We start from the raw sequence: 23,726 nt of genomic DNA, 5'->3' as shown, positions 1-23,726 counted from the left end.
AAGGTTGAGAAAAAAAACAGAGCAAGGATCACCAAACTTTTCAATACAAAGGCCATACTGTATATTTTACAGATACAGTTGTGCTCAAAAGTTTGCATACCCCTAGAGAGTATACAGTATGTACCATTTTTAAAGAAAACATGAGTGAGCAGGCAAAATACATTTCTTTAATTTCTTAAGGGATCGTATTAAGCTGTAGGTCAATGGCCCAATCAGGAAACAAAACATGGCAACAAGTAAATAAATGAAATGACCCCTGTTCAAAAGTCTGCATACCCTTAGTTTTTAATACTGTGTATTGCCCCCTCTGGCATCAATGACAGTGTGCAGTCTTTTGTAATAGTTGTCTATGAGGCCCAAATTCTTGGAGGTGGTATAGCTGCCAATTCTTCCTGACAAAATGCCTTCAGGTCATGCAAAGTCGATGCTTGTCTTGCATGAACCACACACTTGAGATCTCCCTAGAGATGATATTAAGGTCAGGAGACTGTGATGGTCATTCCAGAACCTTCACCCTTTTCTGCTGTAAACGCTGGAGAGTCAACTTGGCTTTCTGCTTAGGGTCAATGTCTTGCTCGAAGGTCAAAGAGCGTCCCATACACAGCTTTTATGCAGAAGAATGAAAACTGTCTGCCAGTATTTTCTGAAAACATGCTGCATTCATCTTGCCATCCATTTTCACAAGATTCCCCATGCCTTTAGAGCTCACACACCACCAAAATCATCAGTGAACCACCATCATGCTTCACAGTGGAGATGATATTCTTGTTAGGCCATGTTGGGCCTTCTCCAAATGTAACGTTTATGGTTGTGACCATAAAGCTCTATTTTGGTCTCGTCACTCCAGATTACAGCATGCCAGAAGCTGGGCTTTTTGTGGCATTGGCGCTGTAAAGGTGCCTTTCTGGCAACTTGACCATGCAAGCTCATTTTTGTTCAGGTATTGTCATACTGTGCTACTTGGAGCAACCACACCATCTTTTTCCAGAGCAGCCGGTATTTCTCCTGAGGTTACCTGTGGGTTTTTCTTTAGATCCCGAACAATTCTTCTGGCAGTTGTGGCTGTAATCTTTCTTGGTCTACCTGTCCTTGGCTTGGTATCAAGAGATCCCCCAATTTTCCACTTCTTAATAAGTGATTGAATGGTACTGACTGGCATATTCAAGGCTTTGGAAATCTTTTTATATCCTTTTCCATCTTTTGAAACGTTCCACTACCAGGTCTTTTGACAATTCTTTTCTGCTCCCCCTGCTCAGTGTATCCATGTGAGAGCTAACAAACTCATTTAATATTTATACACAGACACTAATTGCAATTTAAAAAGTCGCAGATGTGGAAAATTAACCTTTAATTGCCATTTTAACCTGTGTGTGTCACCTTATGTGTCTGTACTAAGGCCACACATTCCAAGGTATGTAAACTTTTGATCAGGGCCATTTGGGTGATTTCTGATACCATTATGATAAAAAGGAGCTGAAAAACTATGTGATAATAAATGGCTTCATATGATCACTATCGTTAAAGTGTTAATAAATCTACAACAGTAAAATCAGTCTGTATATGCAGTAAAAGTATGCTTGTTATACTCTGTGTGGAACCTAAGGGGTTAATCCTCTGAATTGTGCAAAAAAAAAAAAAAAAAAAAAAAGCTTGTTTGATTCTGACTTCGCTGATCCTCCCCTTCTACTGTCCCCAATCCATCTGCTGCTAGTATAGAGTCCTAGGAGGCACTCTGCACATGCTCAGTTTAGTGTGTATAGCTAGAGAGGTCTTTTTTCTTTGGTGCATGTGATCAGCACAGGGTCAATCAGCACTGTCCAGACAGAGGATCAGGGCTCATTCAGCCTCATAGGACAGTCCAAACAGAATGAAAACTCCTCCTTCAAGCTTTAACTAGTGCTCAGCTGGACACTGATAGATGTCAAAAGACTGATATATACTGCTGATGAGAAAGGTATTTAGAAGTTTATATTTACTGCAATAACTGCATTTCCATGTTGTGTGTATTGTGGGAGACCAGATATCGTAAATGCAAGGTCATGGGTTTAGTAACACTTTAAATAAAAAACAGTTTTTTGGCATGATCAGTTATATTTTCAATATCAATGCCAAAATATCACAATATTTGCCAGGGTATGCAAACGTTTGAGCACAACTGTATTCACAGCACCAAAAAAAAAATCCTCATTAGGAGGACCCTTTACATCAGGATCCCTATCATAGTACCCGTACGTCAGGGTCCCCACCAGAGTTCCCCAAACATCACAGCCCCCATCAGAGTCCCCCTTACATTAGAGTTCCCATTTACATCAGAGTCTCCATCGGAGTCCTCCTTACATTATGATCACCCCTTATACTGGGGTTACCATTAGAGTCCCCTCTTACATCAGGGTCCCCATAAAAGTCTCCCTTACATCAGATCCCCTGGGCAGGTTGGTTGGTTTCAAGTGGAGAACATGGCCAGTGTCTACTGACCTTAATCCCCAATCTGTGCACACTGAGGACACACCACTGACCCAATGCCCATGGGCCATAGTTTGGAGACCCACTCTACAGTAGATCAATGTGCAGAACCACCAAAGTAAGTATAAAATTATTCAATATATGTTAGCAAAACGTTTCTTGGGGTGTTACCCTATTCTTTTGTCATTCACAAACATTTGTTTGAAAATACTGTTCAGTATCTTGTATAACAACTAACACTTAGTTAACGCAAAACACTGGGAACCCCCAGAGAAAAGAATCAACTATAAAGATTGGATTGAGTCTATTCATCAGAACTCTGTACACAAGGCACACTCGGCGTGTTCTGTCTTCTGTCACATGAAATCGTACCTTTCGAAGTTTCCTCATTGAGTGCTTGAAATGCAGGGACGTTTGGGTTCCACATGCCTGTGATCACATATGCTTTACCATCGCTGCTCTTCCCCATGGACTCCTGCAACGGTACAGAGCAGAAAATTGCATTGTTAACAAGAACGAGAAATGTATAAAAAGCTGCAGAGAACACAGAACACACTCGCAGGAAACACTACAAACATTTTTTTTAACCGGTTCATTTCTGGGGCAATTTTTAAAATCTTTCACGCACATGTTAAAATCAGCATTTCTTTTCCAAAAAATACTTAAAAGCCCCAAATAATTGAATATTTTCGAAAGTTTAAATTTTTTATGTTGTATGATATTTATGTAACTGTTCATTCAACACAGATCTTTGGAAAAAAATCCAACAAAATGAATTTTAGCCCACACAAACACGTTAACAATTTTTTTTGTAGAATAAAAAAGATGGGGTTGCATCGAGTAAACAGATATTAAAAATGTTAATACTCATGATTGTACGTGCTCATGAAACAGCAAAACACTACAGTGCCCATAATTATTACAGGTTATCAACTCAGAGATAACCATGAATTCCTTCCTTCTCTCAGTCTGATGTTCGCAGTGATACCTCACATGTATGAGGTAATATCTGCTTAATTACATGTGCGGGTTCTACATGCATGTTTGCATTTGTGTATGCGCATAGAGGGGACGGGGGTCCTTTCAATTTTTTTTCCTTGATTTTATTATTTTACCTAAAGCAGTATTAAACCCAAAAGCAAACATTTATATATTGCAGCCTACCAATTCTTGGATGTAATGGCTGCATTCGGTTTCTTCTTTAGGCTTTCTTCTATTTTCACCTGGTGATCCAGCCAACAAGTCTGTTGTTTTTCAGAAGCATGAGCTCTTCAGAAGAATATATCAGCTTACATTGTTGAGAAAAGCCACTTAACACTGGCAGGGCTGATTACAATGATCAGCTTTTATTTATTCATGTAAAAGCTTTATCCCAAAAAGGAAAAAAATGGTTTGCTGTAATTGCTTATAAAGTGTTATAGCTGCAGTTTGTCTTCCATTTGTTTAGTGTATTTAAATCTACTAGTACATTTAACGCTCCCCTCCCACCAGACTGACAATGCTGTTGTCTGATGTGCCTTCTGTGCTCCTTTATCCAGAGTGGGGGCACTCTAATACAGGTGTATTACTGGCCAGATCACCAGGTAAAACAGACAGATGTGGTGGCTGCATTACTTTTCTTGTTTCCCTAATAATTGGTAAGCTGCAATTTATGACATTTTTAGTTTTGGGTTTATTATCGCTTCAACTTTATAGCCATCACATGGGGGCTAAATAAGCCCTGGATTTAATAGCATGGGCAGGCAACAGGTTCTTTCTATGGAGAACATCAGGAGTCTCATTAACCCCCCTCCCTTGTCCACCTTGCCTTCCACTACAGCTAATCAAGCACAGATCATGCTTGATCATGGGGAAGGAGTTAAACCAAATCCTCATTGCTTCCAGCTTCATTACTCACAGAGGAGATTAAAGTGATTGTAAACTCTATTTTTTAATCTTTTTAAAATAAAAAACAGGTTTACACTTACCTGCTCTGTGCAAAGGAAATTCACAGAGCGGCCCCGAACCTCCTCTTCTCGGGTCCCCTACTGATGCCCCTGGCTCCTCCACCTCCAATGTTGGCACACCTGCAAGATCGATCCCTTGCCGTGCTGCCTGTGTCTATAGACACAGACACTGCTGCTCGGCCCGGCTCCTGCTCCCTGACAGCATTGGGAGCCAAGCCTGTGAGAGCGGGGAGAAGGGAGAGAGCCGCTGCAGATGAGCCCAAAACTGGAATAAATGCATTAAAGTAAAATTTATAATGTAGTAATGTTTAGGCATATAAATCAGATTTGCAGATCATTGTGTTCTGCTTTTATGGAGGTTTTACATAGTGTCCAAACTTTTTTGTAATTGGGGTTTTTTATATACGGTGTGTATATACACTCACAGGCCACTGTATTAGGTGAACCTTGCTAGCACCGGGTCGGACCCCCTTTTGCTTTCAGAACTTAATTCTTCCTGGCATAGATTCAACAAGGTGTTGGAAATATTCATAAGAGATTTTGGTCCATATTGACATGAGTTACTGTTGCCTTTCCATCATCTCAAACCAGTCTGCCCATTCTCCTCTGACCTCTGACATCAACAAGGCATTTTCATCCTCACAACTTCTGCTCACTGGATATTTTCTCTTTTTCGGACCAATCTCTGTAAACCCTAGAAATGGTTGTGCATGAAAATCCCAGTAGATCAGCAATTTTTAAAATACTCAGACCAGCCCGTCTGGCACCAACAACCATGCCACGTTCAAAGGTCATAATTCCCCTTTCTTCCCTATTCTGCTGCTCGGTTTGAACTTCAGCAAGTTGTCTTCACCACATCTAGATATCTTAATGCATTGAGGAGCTGCCATGTGATTGGCTGATTATCAATCTGCAATTTGTGTTACCAAGCAGTTGAACAGGTGTACCTAATAAAGAGGCTGGTGTGTGTGTTATATATGTATTTAGAATGTATATATTGTGTGTGCTCGTGTATTTATAATATATATATATATATATATATATTATGTGTGTGTATTTATTTTGTATAGTGTGTGTGCAAAACTGAAGGGACTCTTTTTTTAAATGGCCATTAACATTCAATGTACCACCCAAGCCATGAACAAGATAACCTTTTCTTAGGGCAAATAGTGTGCATATCTAGTTTACAACTGATAATGAGGTCTGCCAACACGGACAAGGTTAATTAGCATTAACAACACAGGCCTCTTTTTAACATTACATAGAAGAGGAAAGCCAAAGAGGATAAAGTAAAAAAGTAAGTAATAATTTGTAAATCTATATATTTAAGTTAAGCTATGTGAATGTGAACATATAGGAAATATAAAGTAAGTGACCATACTCGACTGATATGGCGCCGCTCAAATCCTCCTGCATACTATCCCTACCGGCTCTCTCTCAGCTCCAGGTCCCGGCCCTTCAAGGTGCATGTCCTGCTCCATCCATCAACAGCAATACAAACCCTGAGCCGCACTCCACGAGTATCAACCACATCTCAAAGTGAAAGTAATACCCTTGGTAGGCCTCTTTCACATGGGTGGTTGTTCTGCTGCTTGTAAATGCATGGTTTTTTTTTTTCATTTTTGAATTCCAACACTCCTGGCATAGAGATCACTTGTGTTTATCAGCGATTACATGTGGCTGCGTTTAACTGCGGTAGTAAATTCTTGCCTTTTCTATAGCAACTGTTTACTTATTTTCTTTGTACTGCGATTAACTGCGTTCATGTACAAGTAGCTGGGGTGCATCGCTTCTGGACGCTGCCAATTTTATTTTTCCTAAATGCGTAAAATCGTATGTTAGGAAAACATTGCTAAACTCAGCATGTGAATGGAGCCATAGGAATGCATTGTCTGCATTTAGATGCGGTAAATACGTTTCTCTAACCGCAGATAAAAGCTGAAATCTAACCGCCCGTGTGAAATGGGCCTTACAGTCCCTTTTGGCTTTGGTTTCAAGGGCTAAATATTCAGCAGCTGACCAAATGCTGATTTTCATGTACCTTTCCCTAGAAACATAATAGAAATTGGTAAAGAGACCCTGTCATTGACCGGGATAACCAATGCATGTAGCTAGAGGTGCACATACAGTACCTGCAGTAGTATCCCAAAGCCTTTGGTTGTCGGAATCTCAGGCTGTTCTGACAGCCAAGATTTTGGCAAATTTTGATGAAGCGTTCATACCCCTTTATGCCTCCTGCATAAAGGGGTATGAGTTCAGTAAGGTTGCCCAACTTAGGCAGGCCATAGACAGGTCGTTTATCGGCTGAATTTTCGTCCGCACGAAAAATCGGCCAATAATCACGCCGTGAGTGGGCCCAGCCCGTCAGCCGTTTTTCACGGATCTCATTTATTTTTATCGGTCATGCTGGAAAATCCACAAAAAACGGCTGTTTTTCGTGGACATGGGTGGCAGCATCGGCAACAGAGGCGATCGATTTTTTGTTTATTGGCCAAAAATTCAGCCGATAAACGGCCCTTCTATGGCCTGCCTTAGGGATGGACCAATAAGAATATGTGGAAATTGGGCTTAGAATCAAGTGCCAAAACTGCCCAATAGTGTCAAAGCTTTGCCTGTCAAATTGGATCAGCATTCCAAAGTGAGAAGCAGGTTTGAGATCTCTAAATGCCCCACTTCCTACTTGTAGCAATATTAAAATCCCCTTGGTGTATTCACATTAGCACTTTATTGTTAATATCAGACTGAAAAAATTGGACATGCTGTGTTTGTGATCTGAGCTTAATCTTTAGAGCTCTGTAAGCAGGCTTCTTTTTTCTGCAAAGCAGTTAAGATTAGCTTGGTAATCATATGAAAATGAGCCTACAGTTCCACCTACTGGATGGAAACAGGTAACTGGAAATCTTCCACAAATAATATTTCAAATTTATCAGACTACAGATATTTTTTTTAATCCTGAACATAGTACATGTATAGAAATCATAGTTTTACAAAAACCCTTTACATTACTGCAGCTAAGTAATGTGGAAGTATTTCTACAACAAACAGATTTTAAATATAGTATGTTAAGAAGAAAGGTTTTGAATGAATCCTGAAGATCACCCAAAATCTGTAGAGTGCACTTCACATGTCAAACTAGTATTAGCATGTAGTGTATTGCCCTCTAGTGGTCCCATGTAGCACTGCATGTGTGCCTGCAAATGTGAAAAAATTGTTACACTACGGGTGATTTGTTAGACCATTCTTATCCTGGGATGGAGCTAAAATAGCTGCTGGTAAGATTCATAGGCCAGGAGGCCATTTATGTGCAGGAAAATATTTCACACTTGAATAAACTGAACTTTAGCTGCTGAAATGTGTAAAAAAAAAAAAAAAAAAGTATATATCTTTTAGTTTAATACTTTTGTGCCCGGAGGTCAATTTTAACAGCGTCAGCAAGTCCCCATTAACTCTAGGAATAATTTTTATACCTACATAATTTTTAGATTTTATTTTTAAAAAACATTATTTGATAAACTGTTAAAAGCCCAATCAAATCCTCTGTCTTAATCGGCTAAATACATTCAAGATGCCATTAAAATGGCTGTGCAAAATCTTAAGCTTTTTTTCTTTATAAATCAGCCACAGCCTGGGGAGAAAAGCCGGTCATCTGCCAGCATGCTGCAGAGTGGGACCCTTGTTCTCTGTGGGGAAGTTGTGGAGGTCAGACATGCCCCCCTATTGAGTCACAGCCAGACCTCTCCAATCAGCAGGGAGCATGATTGCAGCACTATAGGTCGACTCAACAGGGAACATGCCAGACCTCTGTGATGTGATCACTCTGTAGCTGCTCACAGGAACAGGCTTTACTACTCGGGCTGTGGATGCTTTAGAAAGAAAACAAACCTTAAGGGCCAGTTCACACTACAAAAATGCACTCTGGATACGTTTTTGCTTACACCACATGCAGTTCCGGTGCAATTTGCCATGTTCCAGTATGGTTCTGTGCAGAAAAAAATGTAGCATGTTCTACTTTTTTTTCTGTACTGGAACGGACTGCACTAGTGTGAACTAGGGCCATTAGAATACATGGAAAACACTGTACATGCAGTTTTGATGCAGAAAAAAACCGCACTGAACTGCATCTAGTGTGAACTAGCCCTAAGAGCCAGTTCACACCACAGAAATGCAGTCTGGATGCGTTTTTGCATGCACATTTTTTATGCATTGTTTACGTATTCTAGTGCGTTTTTGATGTGTGCTGATGCATTCTAGATCCTTTTTTGGATCATTTACCACGTTTCCAGTATGGTTCTGTGCAGAAAAAAAGCAGTACATTCTACTTTTCTTTTCTGGAACTGTTATGCACTGGAACTGCAAGCACTGGTGTGAACCATGCCATTGAAACCATGTAACCTACTTTCTGTGTGTATTGAATGCAGAGGCAAAAAAACCCCACTGGAACGCATGCAGTGTGAACTTTTGTTTAGATGCACCTGGAATATAAATAGCAAATTTAAAATGAAGGTTTAATTACTCTTTGACTAAAAACCATGTTCCGGTTTTTATTATAGGCTTACAAATGCATAAACTATTTTTTTTAAAAAAATCAGTTTTAATTAATTTCTTTGTATTTGGTCTTTATACTGCAATCTGACAATTCAAGAAATAAACCTATAACACTGCATCAGTGCAAAGCTATAGGTCCTCTTTTAAGACCCCCCCCCCCCTTCCTTCTACTGATATTGATCTTCCATATACTATCCTTTTACTTAGTAGGATATGCAGCGCACAACCTCTTCCCAGGGTGGAGTGCCACAGACCTGAGTTCCCCATCAGCAGATCTGAACACTGTCACCTGCGGAGGAGAAGAAGAAGCTCTGACGCCATTTGACGCTAAGAATAACCAAAGTTTGGACTCATAGGCCAAAATGATACAGTTTCTGCCTATTATAACATGTCAGGAAGGAATTAGTACAGAATTGTAAATTCCATGCCCCTACAATGAAACAAAAACCATGATCTTCCATAACACAATAAATGACAATAGAATATTTACCATATCAAGAAGATGCATGTCACTGTTCTTAACATTTCTGCCAGGACTGAGAAGCATCCCAAAACACCTGTTACAAGGAGAAAAACAAATACCATGATTATTCCTCAATGTACCGCAAATATATAGAAGTTATTCAAATCAAAATGAAAGACAATAACAGCTATTCCTGCAAAGCAGAAAGTAAATGGTTAACTCTTTCACTGCCCTCAGAAAACATCTGATGATTTAGAAATGGACACTTGTGGAACCATCAAACTCTTGTGTCTGTCACTGCTCTGTGTGGTTCCCCCCCAGCACCGAATCCAAGTGTGTCCTGGATGGACGTGGTGGTTAGTGGGACAGTACACCGAGAACAGTAAAGGACACAGGCGTTCAACATTCCCGGCGGCATTGGATTCTAAGGAGACTTGAAGCTGAACTCTGGGAATTAGGCCTCGTTCATTCAGGCGTCCTACGGCTTACACCTATGGAAGGGCCGGGTTTGCTCACACGGGAATGCACAGCTGTTTTGTGCATCCACATACAAAGCAGTCCCATTCATGTCAATTGGGATTCAGCAGCTGCACAGACACAGCCATTGCTCCCTATATGAAAGCCATGTGGGTGTACAACCGTATAAACATCAAAACCTACCCTTGTAGTATCCCCCCCCTATACACTGCAAGGGTTACATGTTCATTTAATCCTGGGGTGTAAGGATAAGGTGGATCATGTACCCCCATCCCTTGGTTTAGCATTGTTCTCTTCTACCAGTAGCTCTGAGCTGTGAGCAATCCCTCAGCCTCGTCAAATACAAAACAAGGCAATTACACTACACTAGACTTTGAAAAGGTTGGACAGTGCAAGACCGATCGCTTGGATGGAGAAAGCCTTCTGGAGCCAGGAGTAAGGCAAGTATTACACCTTATCCCTGCACCAAGCATTTAACCCTTCTTATGTGGGGGGAGGGGGTGGGTACAGCATTCATAGTTAGTCCGGCGGAAAACAAAAGACAAAATCCATCCAGTTCAACCATTAAAAAAAAAAAAAAAGTTATAATCCTATACCCACAGTTGATCCAGAGGAAGGCAAAAAAAAACAGCAAAGTGCGATCTAATTTGCTCCTGCAGGGAAAAAATTCCTTCCTGATCCCCCGAAAGGCAATCGGATATTCCCTGGATCAACTTTACCTATAAATGTAGAGGATTTCTCTTCATCACAGCGGTGTTCAATGGTAGAGTAGCAGCTGTAGAGATAAGGGTTGTTTACCGTCTATTATTTTACATTTGATTATTGCAGCAGGGTGACAAACCTTGCAAAAATGTGGGTGCTGCCATTGCTGACCTCCTGCTGGAAATAGTCGTTGCCTGGGTGTCATACAGATCTAATGATCACCATACTTTCTGAGTTAAAGTAGAACTATAGGCAAAACTTTTTTTTTTTATTTTGGATATAGCAGGAGAGGATTATAATCCTTGTCAGAACTTTTTTTTCGCCATCATTTGTCCAATTGCGGAGATTTCCCTTCACTTCCTGCCACATAGCCAAACAGGAAGTGAGAGGAAACCCCTGCAAATTAAAGGGAATTCCTTGGGGTCCCCCAGGTCACAAGAACTAGCGTTCCCATTGAAAGATCTCCCCTCTATTACTTTTCCGTGGACAACCCAAAGTTTGGGATTTTCTGTTTCTTTCACTTTCAATGATAATAGTAAACAGGACAAATAGAGAGGGTGAATCTCCTTAATGAGGGTACATAGTTACATAGTTAGTCTGGCTGAAAAAAGACAAAAGTCCATCCAGTTCAATCATTAAAAAAAAAAAAAAAAAAGTTATATTCCTATACCCACAGTTGATCCAGAGGAAGGGAAAAAAAACCGAGCAAAGCATGATCCAATTTGCTCCTGCAGGGAAAAAAATTCTTTCCTGATCCGCCGAGAGCCAAATCGGATATTCCCTGGATCAAAATGTGACTATTTTTCTAGTTTTGGATAGAGAGGAAATGGATTAGAACCCCTGTTAGTTTTTGTTGCTGTCTGTTAGACTTTAATGGCCTCAAATGTGTATGAACCTGTACTGGACTAGTGGCACGGTATTGAAGTATGACATCAAAAGTAGTCTCTAAACTACTCGAAGAGAGGTTTCCCTTAAATTATAGGCTTCTCTTAAAAGTTGACTTGAGTTTTGGGCAGTTTGCTGGATATCTGAATACTAGGGTTTGAAAACCTGTAGTAGGGATTCTTTTTGACACCTTACATGTTTATGCAGTTTTATTCTATTCATCAGGTTTGGCAAATTCTGGAGCCATCTCCAAAAAATAAGAAGCCAGCAACATTACAGCTTCTGTTCTGTTGTAGCAAGCAACCAAATTACAAGGAACGGCACAGACAGGAACACCATGAACAGGACCTCTCAGTTGATTTACAAAGCCAAGAGGTGACCAGCATCCATCTATAACTGAAAACCTAGTTTTGGATGCTTCAACTACCTCCTGAAGCTCCTTCCACAACACTGTACAGTAATGATATACCATTCTACATTCTATCACAATTATGCAGAAGGGGAGCAGAGTGTGGTATTAGCCGTCACTGGCTGATCCTCTCCAAAGCATTATTATTAATATGACAAATAAAATGTGAAACACAATAGCAAAGTGGGAATATGATACAAAATATAACACTTCAAAAAATATACACAAATATTTAAATCTTTTGACATAAGTCCACCAACTGAAAAATTTAAATTGTGATAATTGTGAAATATGAAAAATAAATGAATAAGGACTTTGCACTTCATCACAATTTTCATTTTTCAGTTGGTGGACTTATGTCAAATGATTTAAATATTTGTGTATATTTTTTGAAGTGTTATATTTTGTATCATATTCCCCTTTTTGCTATTGTGTTTCCTCTCCAAAGCATTAATATTAACATAATGACAAATAAAATGTGAAACACAATAGCAAAGTGGGAATATGATACAAAATAGAACACTTCAAAAAATATATACACATTTAAATCATTTGATATAAGTCCAACTGAAAATTGAAAAATTATGATGAAGTGCAAAATCCTTATTGATTCATTTTTCATATTTCACAATTTTCATTTTTCAGTTGGTGGACTTATGTCAAATGATTTAAATATTTGTTTATATTTTTTGAAGTGTTATATTTTGTATCATATTGCCACTTTGCTATTGTGTTTCACGTTTTTTTTTTGCGCTGCTTTTACTTGTCATTGTTTCATGAGGTGATTATTGGATTATTCACTATTAGGGCAGCTGCATGTTTACACATTTTATGTACTCATTTATTTATTTAGGTGAGTGATATATTGTGCGCTTTTTTCAGGTGTCAGGTCTTATAGATTTTCACATCACACTTGCGCGGTGAATATACGGTTTATAGATTGCTTGTAAAGATTAATATTAACCTGCGTGGGTTTCCTCCGGGTACTCCGGTTTCCTCCTACACTCCAAAGACATGCTGGTAGGTTAATTGACTCCTGTCTAAATTGGCCCTAGTATGTGTATGTATGAATGTAAGTTAGGGACCTTAGATTGTACGCCCCTTGAGGGTTACGGACTGATGTGAATGTACAATATATATGTAAATTACTGTGTAAATTGATGGCGCTATATAAGTACATGAAATAAAATAAATATGCAAAAAACAGGGGTTGAAGGTTCAGGGTTAAGGAACTAAAATACCACCAGCAACCACGCTCCCACTTTCATGTGAACACTTAGAGGTCTGACAAAATAATGAGGAAATGTGCAGAACGGCCGCACCGCAGGCCCAGAAATAGGAAACCGATAACAACTATTTCAAAGCGTGACATTCTCAGTGTGGAACAGGAAATGAACAGAACATAATTGGGGTGAGGAGAGGATCAAGAACAAGCGAGCCGATGAAATGACAGAAGCGGCATTCCTTTGGCCAAATCAGATGGTTTGGAAACGGAGGCCAAGGGACAGAGAATAAAACAGCGGTGTCACTCAAGTGGAGCTGCTGCGTGCAGGAATGACAAGGATATGAGCTGCATTCACCAGCCAAGGTTCACAATAGCAAGAAAAAACCCCAATAACAAACATTAACAGGAGACACAGAAAAACTATGACAGCGTTGTCAATATTTTTAAGTCGTATTCAGTAAAACATTTATTTTAAAGTGCTAACTCCTAAAGCCCAATTCCAGTACCTCCAACCCCTACCACCAGTCTTCCCCTCGAGCCCACAGCTAATTATTATATTCATTTTTTTCCTGCAGGTGTCTTCAGGCTGGGGACGTAAGGAGCGTGTCCTCTTTCTCCAGCAGTGGGCAGTCCTCCACCACACTGTCCTGTTAGCACAGGCTGCCATGATAACAAAACCCACAGGGGGAGTGTCTATGACACCATGGGGGTTATTTACTAAAGCTGGCTGTCGGCTGACGTCACTCAGCCGGTCCAGGCCCTGGAGAGATACCAAATTTTTAATATTGGTATCCACCCAGATGCCTGGAATGGCAGTCAGCTCAGCCTCACAGACCACGGCCAAGAGCCTGAGCCAGCCACTCCCACCTCCTCCACAGTACAGTGTTCCAGTGAGCCCTGGAGGGGCAATGCAGTGAGCCGCTTAATGACAGTTACCGGTTCTCTGCTCACTGAAGACCGAGATCGGAGTGATCAGCAGTATTTGGTCGCTCAGTTCTTGGTTTTAGATGCGGCGGGGGGAAAGATCCAATCGGATGCTGCAACTACCTAGGTGAGTATGAGTGTTTTTTTTTGTTTTGTTTTTGTTTTTTTTTAATTCTTAAAGTTCTCTTTTAAGAGCTGTAACCATCAGCAACCAAACAGAGTTCACTCTGCAAGTCAAACAAGATGGATTCTGATTAGCTGCTATAGGCAACTGAATTTAAAATCCACGTTAAGGCAAAATATACAATCAGTTTTTTTCTTCACCTTTAAATAACCAGAAAAACCTGGTGATCCTGCCAGTCATTTTCCTGTGAAAACATCCTTCTACATGGTCAACACTTTCCACAGATTTAGACCTGTATTGTCATTGACAGATATGTGCAGTTCAGCTAGCAAACAGGAACAGTAGGTCTGCCTGCAATTTCCTGCCTCTGTTGTCACAGGGTGTCTTCTAGCACAGTAAAGTTTGACAGCAGCCGCTGCTACTGGGAAACATTCTACTGCTTGCCCACCCCTTCTCTGCCATCAGCAAAACTTGCATTCTTGTTCTCCGACAATGCATCGTTTTCTGTGAATGGAGGAAGAGCAATGAAATGAGAGGATCTTCCCTGGGACAACAGCAAGAGTTTTGTGAATGGCCGAGATGACAGAAAGGGGACAGGCAAGCAGTGCAACTTTTCTCAGTAGCAGTGGCAGCTGTAAACCTTTGCAGCATCAGAAGACAACTACTCAGAACAATATCCAATGACTCTGAGACGCCAAAGCAAAGAACATCTGTAACAGAAGCAGCTGCCTGCAGGTAACGAGATACACAAATTGTCTTCTAACTACTAAGTCTCCTTTTATTAAGTGCTTAGCAAGCTGTTGGTGCTATATAAATCCTGAATAATACTAATTTTCTTCATATTAACCTGCAGCTATATTGTAGCCGTAGCTAAATTTTGTAACAATCAGTATTTTTTGCTAGAATCCCAAAACATTATAAAGCAGAGGCCCTAGAAAATAAATTGGTGGGTTTTGCAATTTTTATGTCACATGGTATTTTCACAGCAGTGTTTGAAATGCAATTTTTTGGTAAAAAAAATTCACTTTTTTTTATTTTAATACAAAAAACAATTCCTAACCCAATTTTGGCAAACTATAAAAGATGTTACACCAAGTAGATACCAAACAAATCATGCTTTAAAATTGCACACACCCGTGCAATGGTGACAAACGACGTAAATTTTACTATCCATAGGCAATACTTTACAGGTTACCACTATAGATTTACAGAGGAGGTCTGGTGCTAGAATTACTGCCCATGATCTGACATTTGCGACGATACCGAACATGCGGGATGATTATTGTTTGTTTGTATGCGGGACCGACGCATGCAATCGCCATTACACGCAAGCACGGGGGGATGGGGGCACTTTTTTTTTTTTTTAACATTGTCGCTTTAACAAAAAATGTTTTAAATTACTTTTATTGCTGTCACAAGGAATGTAAACATCCTTTGTGACAGAAATAGGCATGTGACAGGTACTCTTTATGGAGGGATCTGGGGTCAATAGGACCTCAAATCCTTCCTTTGCTCTTAAAAGCATTTACTCTCACCAAGATCAGTGTGATTAAATGGTTTTCTTTTTTAGAAATGGCACCGTCTATTTCCAAGCAAACAGGAAGTGATGTAAGGTCATCGCTTCTGGGTTACTATATCATAAAGCCCAACAACGCCAATCTGGTCTTTGTTGGGCTCTATGATCAGCTGGCGGAAGTGCTGGCTGTTCGATCAGGACTTCCGGTGGGATAGGAGATCCCATTAAAGCAGAGGAAGTTGGCGGGAGGGGGGACGTACCCTCCGGCTGCTTTTATTAACAATTGAGCAGCTAGTTAGCCACTCAGATTGCTATTACAAGAGAGCCGACCGTCGGCTTTAAAAAACGGTACAGCTGTAGGCATCATCTAGGTAAAACTACTTGAAGTTCAGTGACATACCAGGTAAATGAATGGTCGGCAAGTGAATACTCACCCTCCTCTGTGCAACCCTGCCACTCGGTTCACCCATGGTAGTGTAAAAGGCTAAACTATGAGAACACTAAACTGCTTCTGCTGTAAACTATACTGAAGGGCAGATGTTGGTCTTTTCTTCCTTTTTTTTTTTTTTTCAAACAAATTTAGCCCAGGATGTGTTCACCCTTTTCTTCCCGTAACAGTCTTGTCCGTCTGTGGTGCAATTCTTACAATCCATTCTATGACAAGTCCAAAGCACCCAATTACTATGTCACAGATATGGAAATATCTGCTCTATGCCCTGTCAGACAAGTCTAACAAAAGCTGCAATGAAGCAAAACTTCAAAAGTTAACATTTAATTATCAATATTAAAATAATAACAGGGTGTCACATGAAAGGATTACCGACAATGAGAGCAGGTATTAATGGATGGTGTCTATGAAGCTTTACACAAAGCGCTTTATCACAGCCAACATAATTATCATTATATAGATGGAATGAAGAATCTGCCTTATTGCCAACACAGGAACATTACAGAAACCAGGACATACCACACCGCAATCACTGCAGACCACCTTATTTCTAAAGGACCTACAGTCCATCCCACACTGACTGACAGCAGGGTTGTCAGGGACACAAAACTGGCAGAGGAGTGGGCAGGAAAAGACATGCAATCGTGTGCTGGCACCTGATTCTGGCAACCTTATAGGATAAATATTTGTAATTATAGCATTTAGCATATAAATTAATTTTATTTCACAGGCCTTTACTTCTTGTATATTATTCCCCAGCTTTACAGGCAGGCCAAGCTGTCCAGCAAACTATGATACTGATAGGGGCGTTTAAAACTAAACTTCGGCTTTAACTTCTTAGCTGGAGTGGAGCTTTAATTTCTTTCTTCCTTAACCCCTTCCCATTTGGCCCATGTACATAAACGGCCGGACGGGAGCAGTGCCGAAGCAGGTCGCCGTTTACAAAAGGCACCTGCATTCACTGCCTGTGCGCACTCCCTGGGATCACCGGTTGCTGTATGGGACCTCTGTGTGAGGTCCCGATTCATTTGATCCCTGATTGGCCAATCAGTGATCACATGAATATTAGTAAGCAAGATGTCACTTTCTGACATCATTGCTTACTACTTGTGAAATCTGTGAATGATCACAGAGGTCACATGGTACAAGGCCATTCACAACAGCCTTGTACCATGTGACAAGCTGTGACCAATCACAGCTTGCACAGTATTTCTCATTGGCTGCAAAAATGCAGCCAGAGAGAAGGAGAAATGATTGCTTTTACAGCCTTTATTGGTATAAAAGCAATCAGTGTAAAAAAAGAAAAAAAAAATATCTTCATCACCCCCCATAAGTAGTACAGTGTCACTATGGTGACACTACTGGTAGGGTGACTGTATGTAAAAATATATATATATATATATATATATATATATATATATATATATATATATATATATATATATATAAAAATAAAATAAAAATTTAAAAAAAAAAATGTAAAAAAAAACAAATTTTGAAAAATTATAACTTTTGGTTATACACTAATTTGGGTTATTTTTTTTTACTAAAAAGCTGAATACATTTTGGCCAAGATTTATAAAGAAAGATTATTTATTTGCAAAATTTTTATTTTTAAAAATGTTTGCACTTTTTCATTTATATAGCAAAAAAATAAAAATCCCAGTGGTTCATAAATACCACCAAAATAAAGTTTTATCGGTCTCAAAAAAAAAACTCATATGGGTACAGTGTTGCATGACCGCGCAATTGTCATTCAAAATGTGATAGCGCTGAAAGCTGAAAATTGGCCTGGACAGGAAGGGGGTGTAAGTGTCCGGACTTGAAGTGGTTAAAGAGGAACTAGAGTTCAAAACATTGCAAACAGGCAGGCTCTTTATTGCAGAAGAGATATGCAATGTCTCTTCTGCAATAAAACATACTTACCTGTATGTTCACAAACCCTTGTAGAATAAACACTGTAGCTGGCTGAAGAAGGGAACCAGGTAGACGTTGGAGAGGAGATGTTGGCACCGGTGAGGACCATAGAACTGAGGTAAGTACTACAGCCTTCAACTAAATCCTATCTAAAACTGTATGTCCATTTTAGAGTGCCTTCTCTACAGGATGACAAAAAACTGCAGTGATTTCACTACTACAGAACGCTGCCACCCTACACCAGGGGTAGGCAACCTGAGGCTCTCTAGCTGTTGTGGAACTACATTTCCCATGAGGCATTGTAACATTACAAAACTGACAGTTACAGATATGACTTGCAGAGGCATGATGGAACTTGTAGTCCTGCAACAGCTGGAGATCCGCAGGTTGCCTACCCCTGCCCTATATAGAAAGTGGAAACTAAACAGACATACAGGCAGGATCAACTAGTAATAAAGAAGTTGAGGGACTTGGCCTAGAAGGGCTAGCCCTGTAGAGTCCTGCTTTAGGCTCCATTCACACTAGGGCGCTTCAAATCGCGGGTGGAATCTGCCCACAATTTGAAAATGCTCTGGGAAAATGTGCTCTCCCATGTTCAGGTTCCATTCATTGCAATGGCATCTGAAAACACAGGGCTTCTTTGCCACGATCGCAGCGTGTTTTTCCGCAGAACGCGCAATGCCCAAAAACTATTCTGAATACTTTTTTGGGCGTCGCACGTCCCGCAATTTTGTTTGCGTTTGTCACGCGGAAAAATACGCCGAGATCACAGCAAAAATGCCCCTCATTTTCAGGTGCCATTGAAATCAATGGCACCTGAACATGCAATCGTGCGTTTTCACAGCGAGTTTTCAAATTGCGGGTAGAGTCACAGCGATTCCGCCTGCAATTTAAAACACCCTAGTGTGAATACTGTAGAGCCTTAAAGCAATTACCTTTTTCTAATAAAACACAAAGTGAAAAGTAAAAAAATGCATGGCACAAACATTGTCCTCACCTCTCCGCCACCAGCTCCTTGTTTGACATCTGCTGGATTGTGATGACCACTTTCTTCTCAGTTCCCTGTCTGAGTTTGAAGAACAGTTTATCTCGATCTTTGGGTACAGGACTGCAGAAAGCAAAAAAAGAAAGAAAGAGGGAATGATTAAAACTACTAATTGCCAAGAATGAGTTTCTATTGTTCTATCAAATCAAAGCAACTAAAAAGGTGATCCTAGCATGTTTGGAAGTGAAATTCCAGTCAAAACATTTTAGTTCTAGGGTGGGGAATTTTAGGACTAAGCATTACAAAGCACAAAATGTATTAGCAGTCTCCCTTCTCTTGCTGCACTGAGGATGCACTTTTATACAGATGAAATAAAGAAGAAGGTTTTTACCAGAATGTGGTCATTCATATATATTTAGCTATGAATTCCAGGTATGGTTTTTTTGTTGCACAATTACATTGGTCCAGCTTGGACCAAAGTAAGTATACATATTCCATACCTGCTGTTACTATAGTGATCCGCACGGTCTTCTGGGTCCTGTATCAAGCGGCCGCCACGCTGCATAGTAACCACAGTAGTTCACTCGCTTGACAAGAGAGCCATTCAAAGGATGTCTTGCATTTTTCTCAGTGAGTACAAATTATTCTCTGATTGGATGAGGCGGAGAGGTGGGCAGTGATGTCAGTCTTGCATGGTTGTAGAGACTCCTCTCCTGTACTGAAAATGCATAGTCAGATTTGTCTGCACACTGTGAGCTTCTTAAAGTGTGCTTTAGAAGTTGCAGAAAGTCTGATACTATATTTCTTGGTAGGAGGATGTCCAGCATTATTTAGTCCTTTCTTCTCCAGCCTTAAAGTCCCTGGCCCACAACTTTCAAATATTGGATTATGCTTCTTTTAATCATGGAGGCTCAGCATCACATGTGGGGAGGTACCTACAACCATCCACATGGAAGTGCTGTCTGCCTAGGAACACCTACACCTTCAGACTAGCATCTACCCATCAAGGCATTCTGACACTTGCATAACTCCCATGATCCAACCCCAATGCTTGCATCAGAGATGAATACTCTTGAGATTGGTACTGAAGCAGGTTGTTGTGATGTTTTAGGAAGACTCCTGTGAGGCTCCTCCACCAGTCATTCTCTTGCTGTGGAGCGCTATTGAAAAAAAATCAATGATAATAACTCATATACTATACAGTAAGCAGAGACAAAATAAATGCCACACGTGCTCTTTACATACCATGCATAAAGGTAGATGATCTATAGTCCTGTAGCCACTAAAGCGCTCATAATAACATATCAAATATACATGTGTAATAACATATGCTAGTCCCTGCACTTCACACTCCACAAGTGAGATTGGTGAGTGTGCAATAGTGACCAAAAAGAAACAATGAATTCCTTAATGAAACAGTTCATATATAATCGTGCTCCACTTAGAAATGAATTCATGCATCCCCCTTTCCCCTTTCTAATCCCCCCTTAAATACAGTATAACTACCAAAGTTTCAATAAGGTCCACAAAAAGGAGCATACCTCTCATGTAACTGAGCCAAGACTTTGCAATGTACCTCGGCCAACTGGCAGGGTACCGCCACTCCATCTTCTCCTACCCATACAATGTTTGTATTAATTGTGAACCTCTTTATACCATTGTTTTCAGTTATTCTGTATGTTTCAAATTTTTCAATAAAAAATATTTAAATAAGAAATGAATTCATGCAGGTGGTAACGCATGTGATATCCAGTGATGGTGGTAACACACTCCTCCTGTGGCTAAATTGCCCCCTCACCTTAACTCTGCGACCCAATGGGCCTTCTCGCCTCTAAGATCACAAAAGGATCTTACTCCAAGTGTAGGTAACCTCAGCGTACCTTCCGTGGACCCCTCAGCAGTGGATAAGTAATCAGGACACTCTGAGTGCTGCCAGCAACTAGGTGAGTCACTGATCATTAACCATGATGAGCGAGAGAGAAAAACTTTCCATAGTGTAGTATTCTTTGTAAAGTATAGATAAGTTAATTAGGTAGACAATGTTCACTCACATTCAGTAGTAATCACTTCCATAGACAACCGCATGCATAGGTGTACTGCATGAGTTCTGGCTTATCCAGGTGTAGTAAGATGGCAGCCGCACCGGATGTGCGTCACCGCGGATCGAACCGGAAGCTGCGTCACGGCATATCTACGCATTACGTCACGAGGTCTTGTGACTTCGTCAGGATAATTTCTAAGTGGAGCACGATTATATATGAACTGTTTCATTAAGGAATTCAGTGTTTCTTTTTGGTCACTATTGCACACTCACCAATCTAACTTGTGGAGTGTGAAGTGTGGGGACTAGCATATGTTATTACACATGTATATTGTATATGTTATTATGAGCACTTTAGTGGCTACAAGACTATAGATCATCTACCTTTATGCATGTTATGTAAAGAGCACGTGTGGCATTTATTTTGTCTCTGCTTTACTGTATAGTATATGAGTTATCATTGATTTTTTTCAATAGCGCTCCACTATATGATCTCTTTTGTTCTGCTTACTGTACAAGGTTCCAGTTTTGAGTGTGAGCAGCTTGGGACTGTAGGGACTCCATAAAGCGCAGGAGGATTATTTATTCATTCATTCTCTTGCTGTATTGCGTTGAGAAACACAGAGACCCAGTGATGACATCACAGGGTCTTAAATAGGGCATGACATGAAAAACACAGTTTAAAGTTCAGCTGTGAGAGTTTGCGATGCCACGTGCATTTCTACCCTGAGATTTCAGGTGGGACATTTAAAAGTACTCTAAGAACATGATGTAGGATGTAGTTGAGCGGCAGTGCCTTTAAGAAGAGGCTTCTGTGCAAGACGTGGGCCCAGGCAGATGTCTGGATTCTAGCTGGCACCCTGTTCTCTATTAATTTCAGAAAGAGGCACAATGTGCTTTTATAATCTTCTTTATAAAGAGCTCATTCTAAGATTCCCACATTGAAGTGCAACTTGACAGCGAAGCACTGAAACAAGGAAACATGTTGCAATGTGAATACAGCTGCTTATCCTTAATACACAAATAAGTGGCAAATAAAAGATCCTTTCTGAATAATCTATTTTTAAAGCCTTTCACAACATTTTTATGTGAGAGTAGAAACTGCAATTTTCCACCCAGGCCGGTGAATGCTGAGATGACAGCCATTGTAATCTGCCATTGTGACATTAGCATGTCGATTAAGGCACAGCTTTGGAAAGCCAGATAAAAAAAGATTGTACCGTCTCACTGACAGAATGGCTTTTCCAGCCCGGTTTCAGAAGCAGAAATGTAACCAGTAATGACAAAGTATAACAACAAAGTCAGACATTATGATCATTACACAGCACTACTCTTCAGGAAACACAGCGAAAAAAATAAGAGACATTCATACATTGAATTACATCAAGCTGGAATTTAAAACCACCTCCGTTCACAGCTACAGTTGTGGCCAAAATTATTCAACCCCCAATGCTGTAAAGGGGTTTAGGGACTATAGTGTACATTTGGAATTGTATTCAGAATCAAATCCTACAAGGACGTTGTAACTACCCAAATGCAACTAAAATGACATCAATTGTTTATGTAATACAGTAGTAAATGGTTCTTATGTGGTTTCTTCATTGCCACAATTATTCAACCCCTTAAAGACTACCACTCTGAAGAACAGAGGTTCATACAGGTGCTTTCCATCAGGTATTGAAAACACCTGTGGATGTCACCGAGCAGCAATCAAGCATAATAAGCACCAATTAGGCAGCTTTAAAATGACTGTGATACTCAGCTCCTTCTAGACATTTACTGGTGTGGTTACAAACATGGTGAAGGCAAGAGAATGGTCCAGGAAGACAAGAGAAGAGGTGATTTCTCTTCACAGGAAGGGCAATGGCTATAAGAAGATTGCAAAGATGTTAAACATACCAAGAGACACCTTAGGAAGCATCATTCGCAAATTCAAGGCAAAGGGCACTGTTGAAACGCTACCTGGTCGTGGCAGAAAGAAGATGCTGACTTCGACTGCTGTGCGCTACCTGAAGCGTAGAGTGGAGAGAAGTCCCCGTGTGACTGCTGAGGAACTGAGAAAAGATTTGTCAGATGTGGGTACAGAAGTTTCAGCCCAGACAATAAGACGCACACTGCGTAATGAAGGCCTCCGTGCCAGAACTCCCAGGCGTACCCCCTTGCTGTCTCCAAAGAATAAGAAGAGTCGACTGCAGTATGCCAAAAGCCATGTGGACAAACCACAAAAGTTGTGGGATAGTGTTCTGTGGACTGATGAAACAAAATTAGAACTGTTTGGGCCCATGGATCAACGCTATGTTTGGAGGAGGAAGAACAAGGCCTATGATGAAAAGAACACCTTGCCTACTGTGAAGCATGGTGGAGGGTCAATCATGCTTTGGGGCTGTTTTGCTTCTGCAGGTACAGGGAAGCTTCAGCGTGTGCAAGGTACCATGAATTCTCTTCAGTACCAGGAGATATTGGATGGAAACGTGATGCAGTCCGTCACACACCTGAGGCTTGGGAGACGTTGGACCTTTCAACAGGACAATGATCCCAAGCATACCTCCAAGTCCACTAGAGCATGGTTGCAGAGGAAAGGCTGGAACATTTTGGAGTGGCCATCGCAGTCACCAGACTTAAATCCGATTGAGAACCTCTGGTGGGACTTAAAGAA

At 40.5% G+C, this 23,726-nt stretch overlaps 1 protein-coding gene across 1 annotated transcript in view; it reads right to left on the bottom strand.

Annotated features, from left to right (window-relative positions):
- The window catches only part of LOC149462827 (rab GTPase-activating protein 1-like), a gene marked incomplete at its 3' end in the record, with an annotated part of 162,451 nt that overhangs the window by 41,360 nt on the left and 97,365 nt on the right, over window positions 1–23,726 (bottom strand). The window contains exons 7-9 of the mRNA XM_089676349.1: window positions 19,042–19,152; window positions 9,445–9,511; window positions 2,836–2,938 (exon numbers count right to left, since the gene is read on the bottom strand). Of these exons, the coding sequence (XP_089532475.1) occupies window positions 2,836–2,938; window positions 9,445–9,511; window positions 19,042–19,152 (281 nt within the window). The remainder of the gene's footprint in view (window positions 1–2,835; window positions 2,939–9,444; window positions 9,512–19,041; window positions 19,153–23,726) is intronic.

The sequence above is a fragment of the Staurois parvus genome, unplaced genomic scaffold (genome assembly GCF_062004578.1).
Source record: "Staurois parvus isolate SC_StPar_1 unplaced genomic scaffold, SC_StPar_1.0 ptg000166l, whole genome shotgun sequence".
Taxonomy (NCBI): domain Eukaryota; kingdom Metazoa; phylum Chordata; class Amphibia; order Anura; family Ranidae; genus Staurois; species Staurois parvus.
The sequence above is the reverse complement of the archived record's forward strand: the minus strand, read 5'-3'. Positions and strand labels throughout refer to the sequence as shown.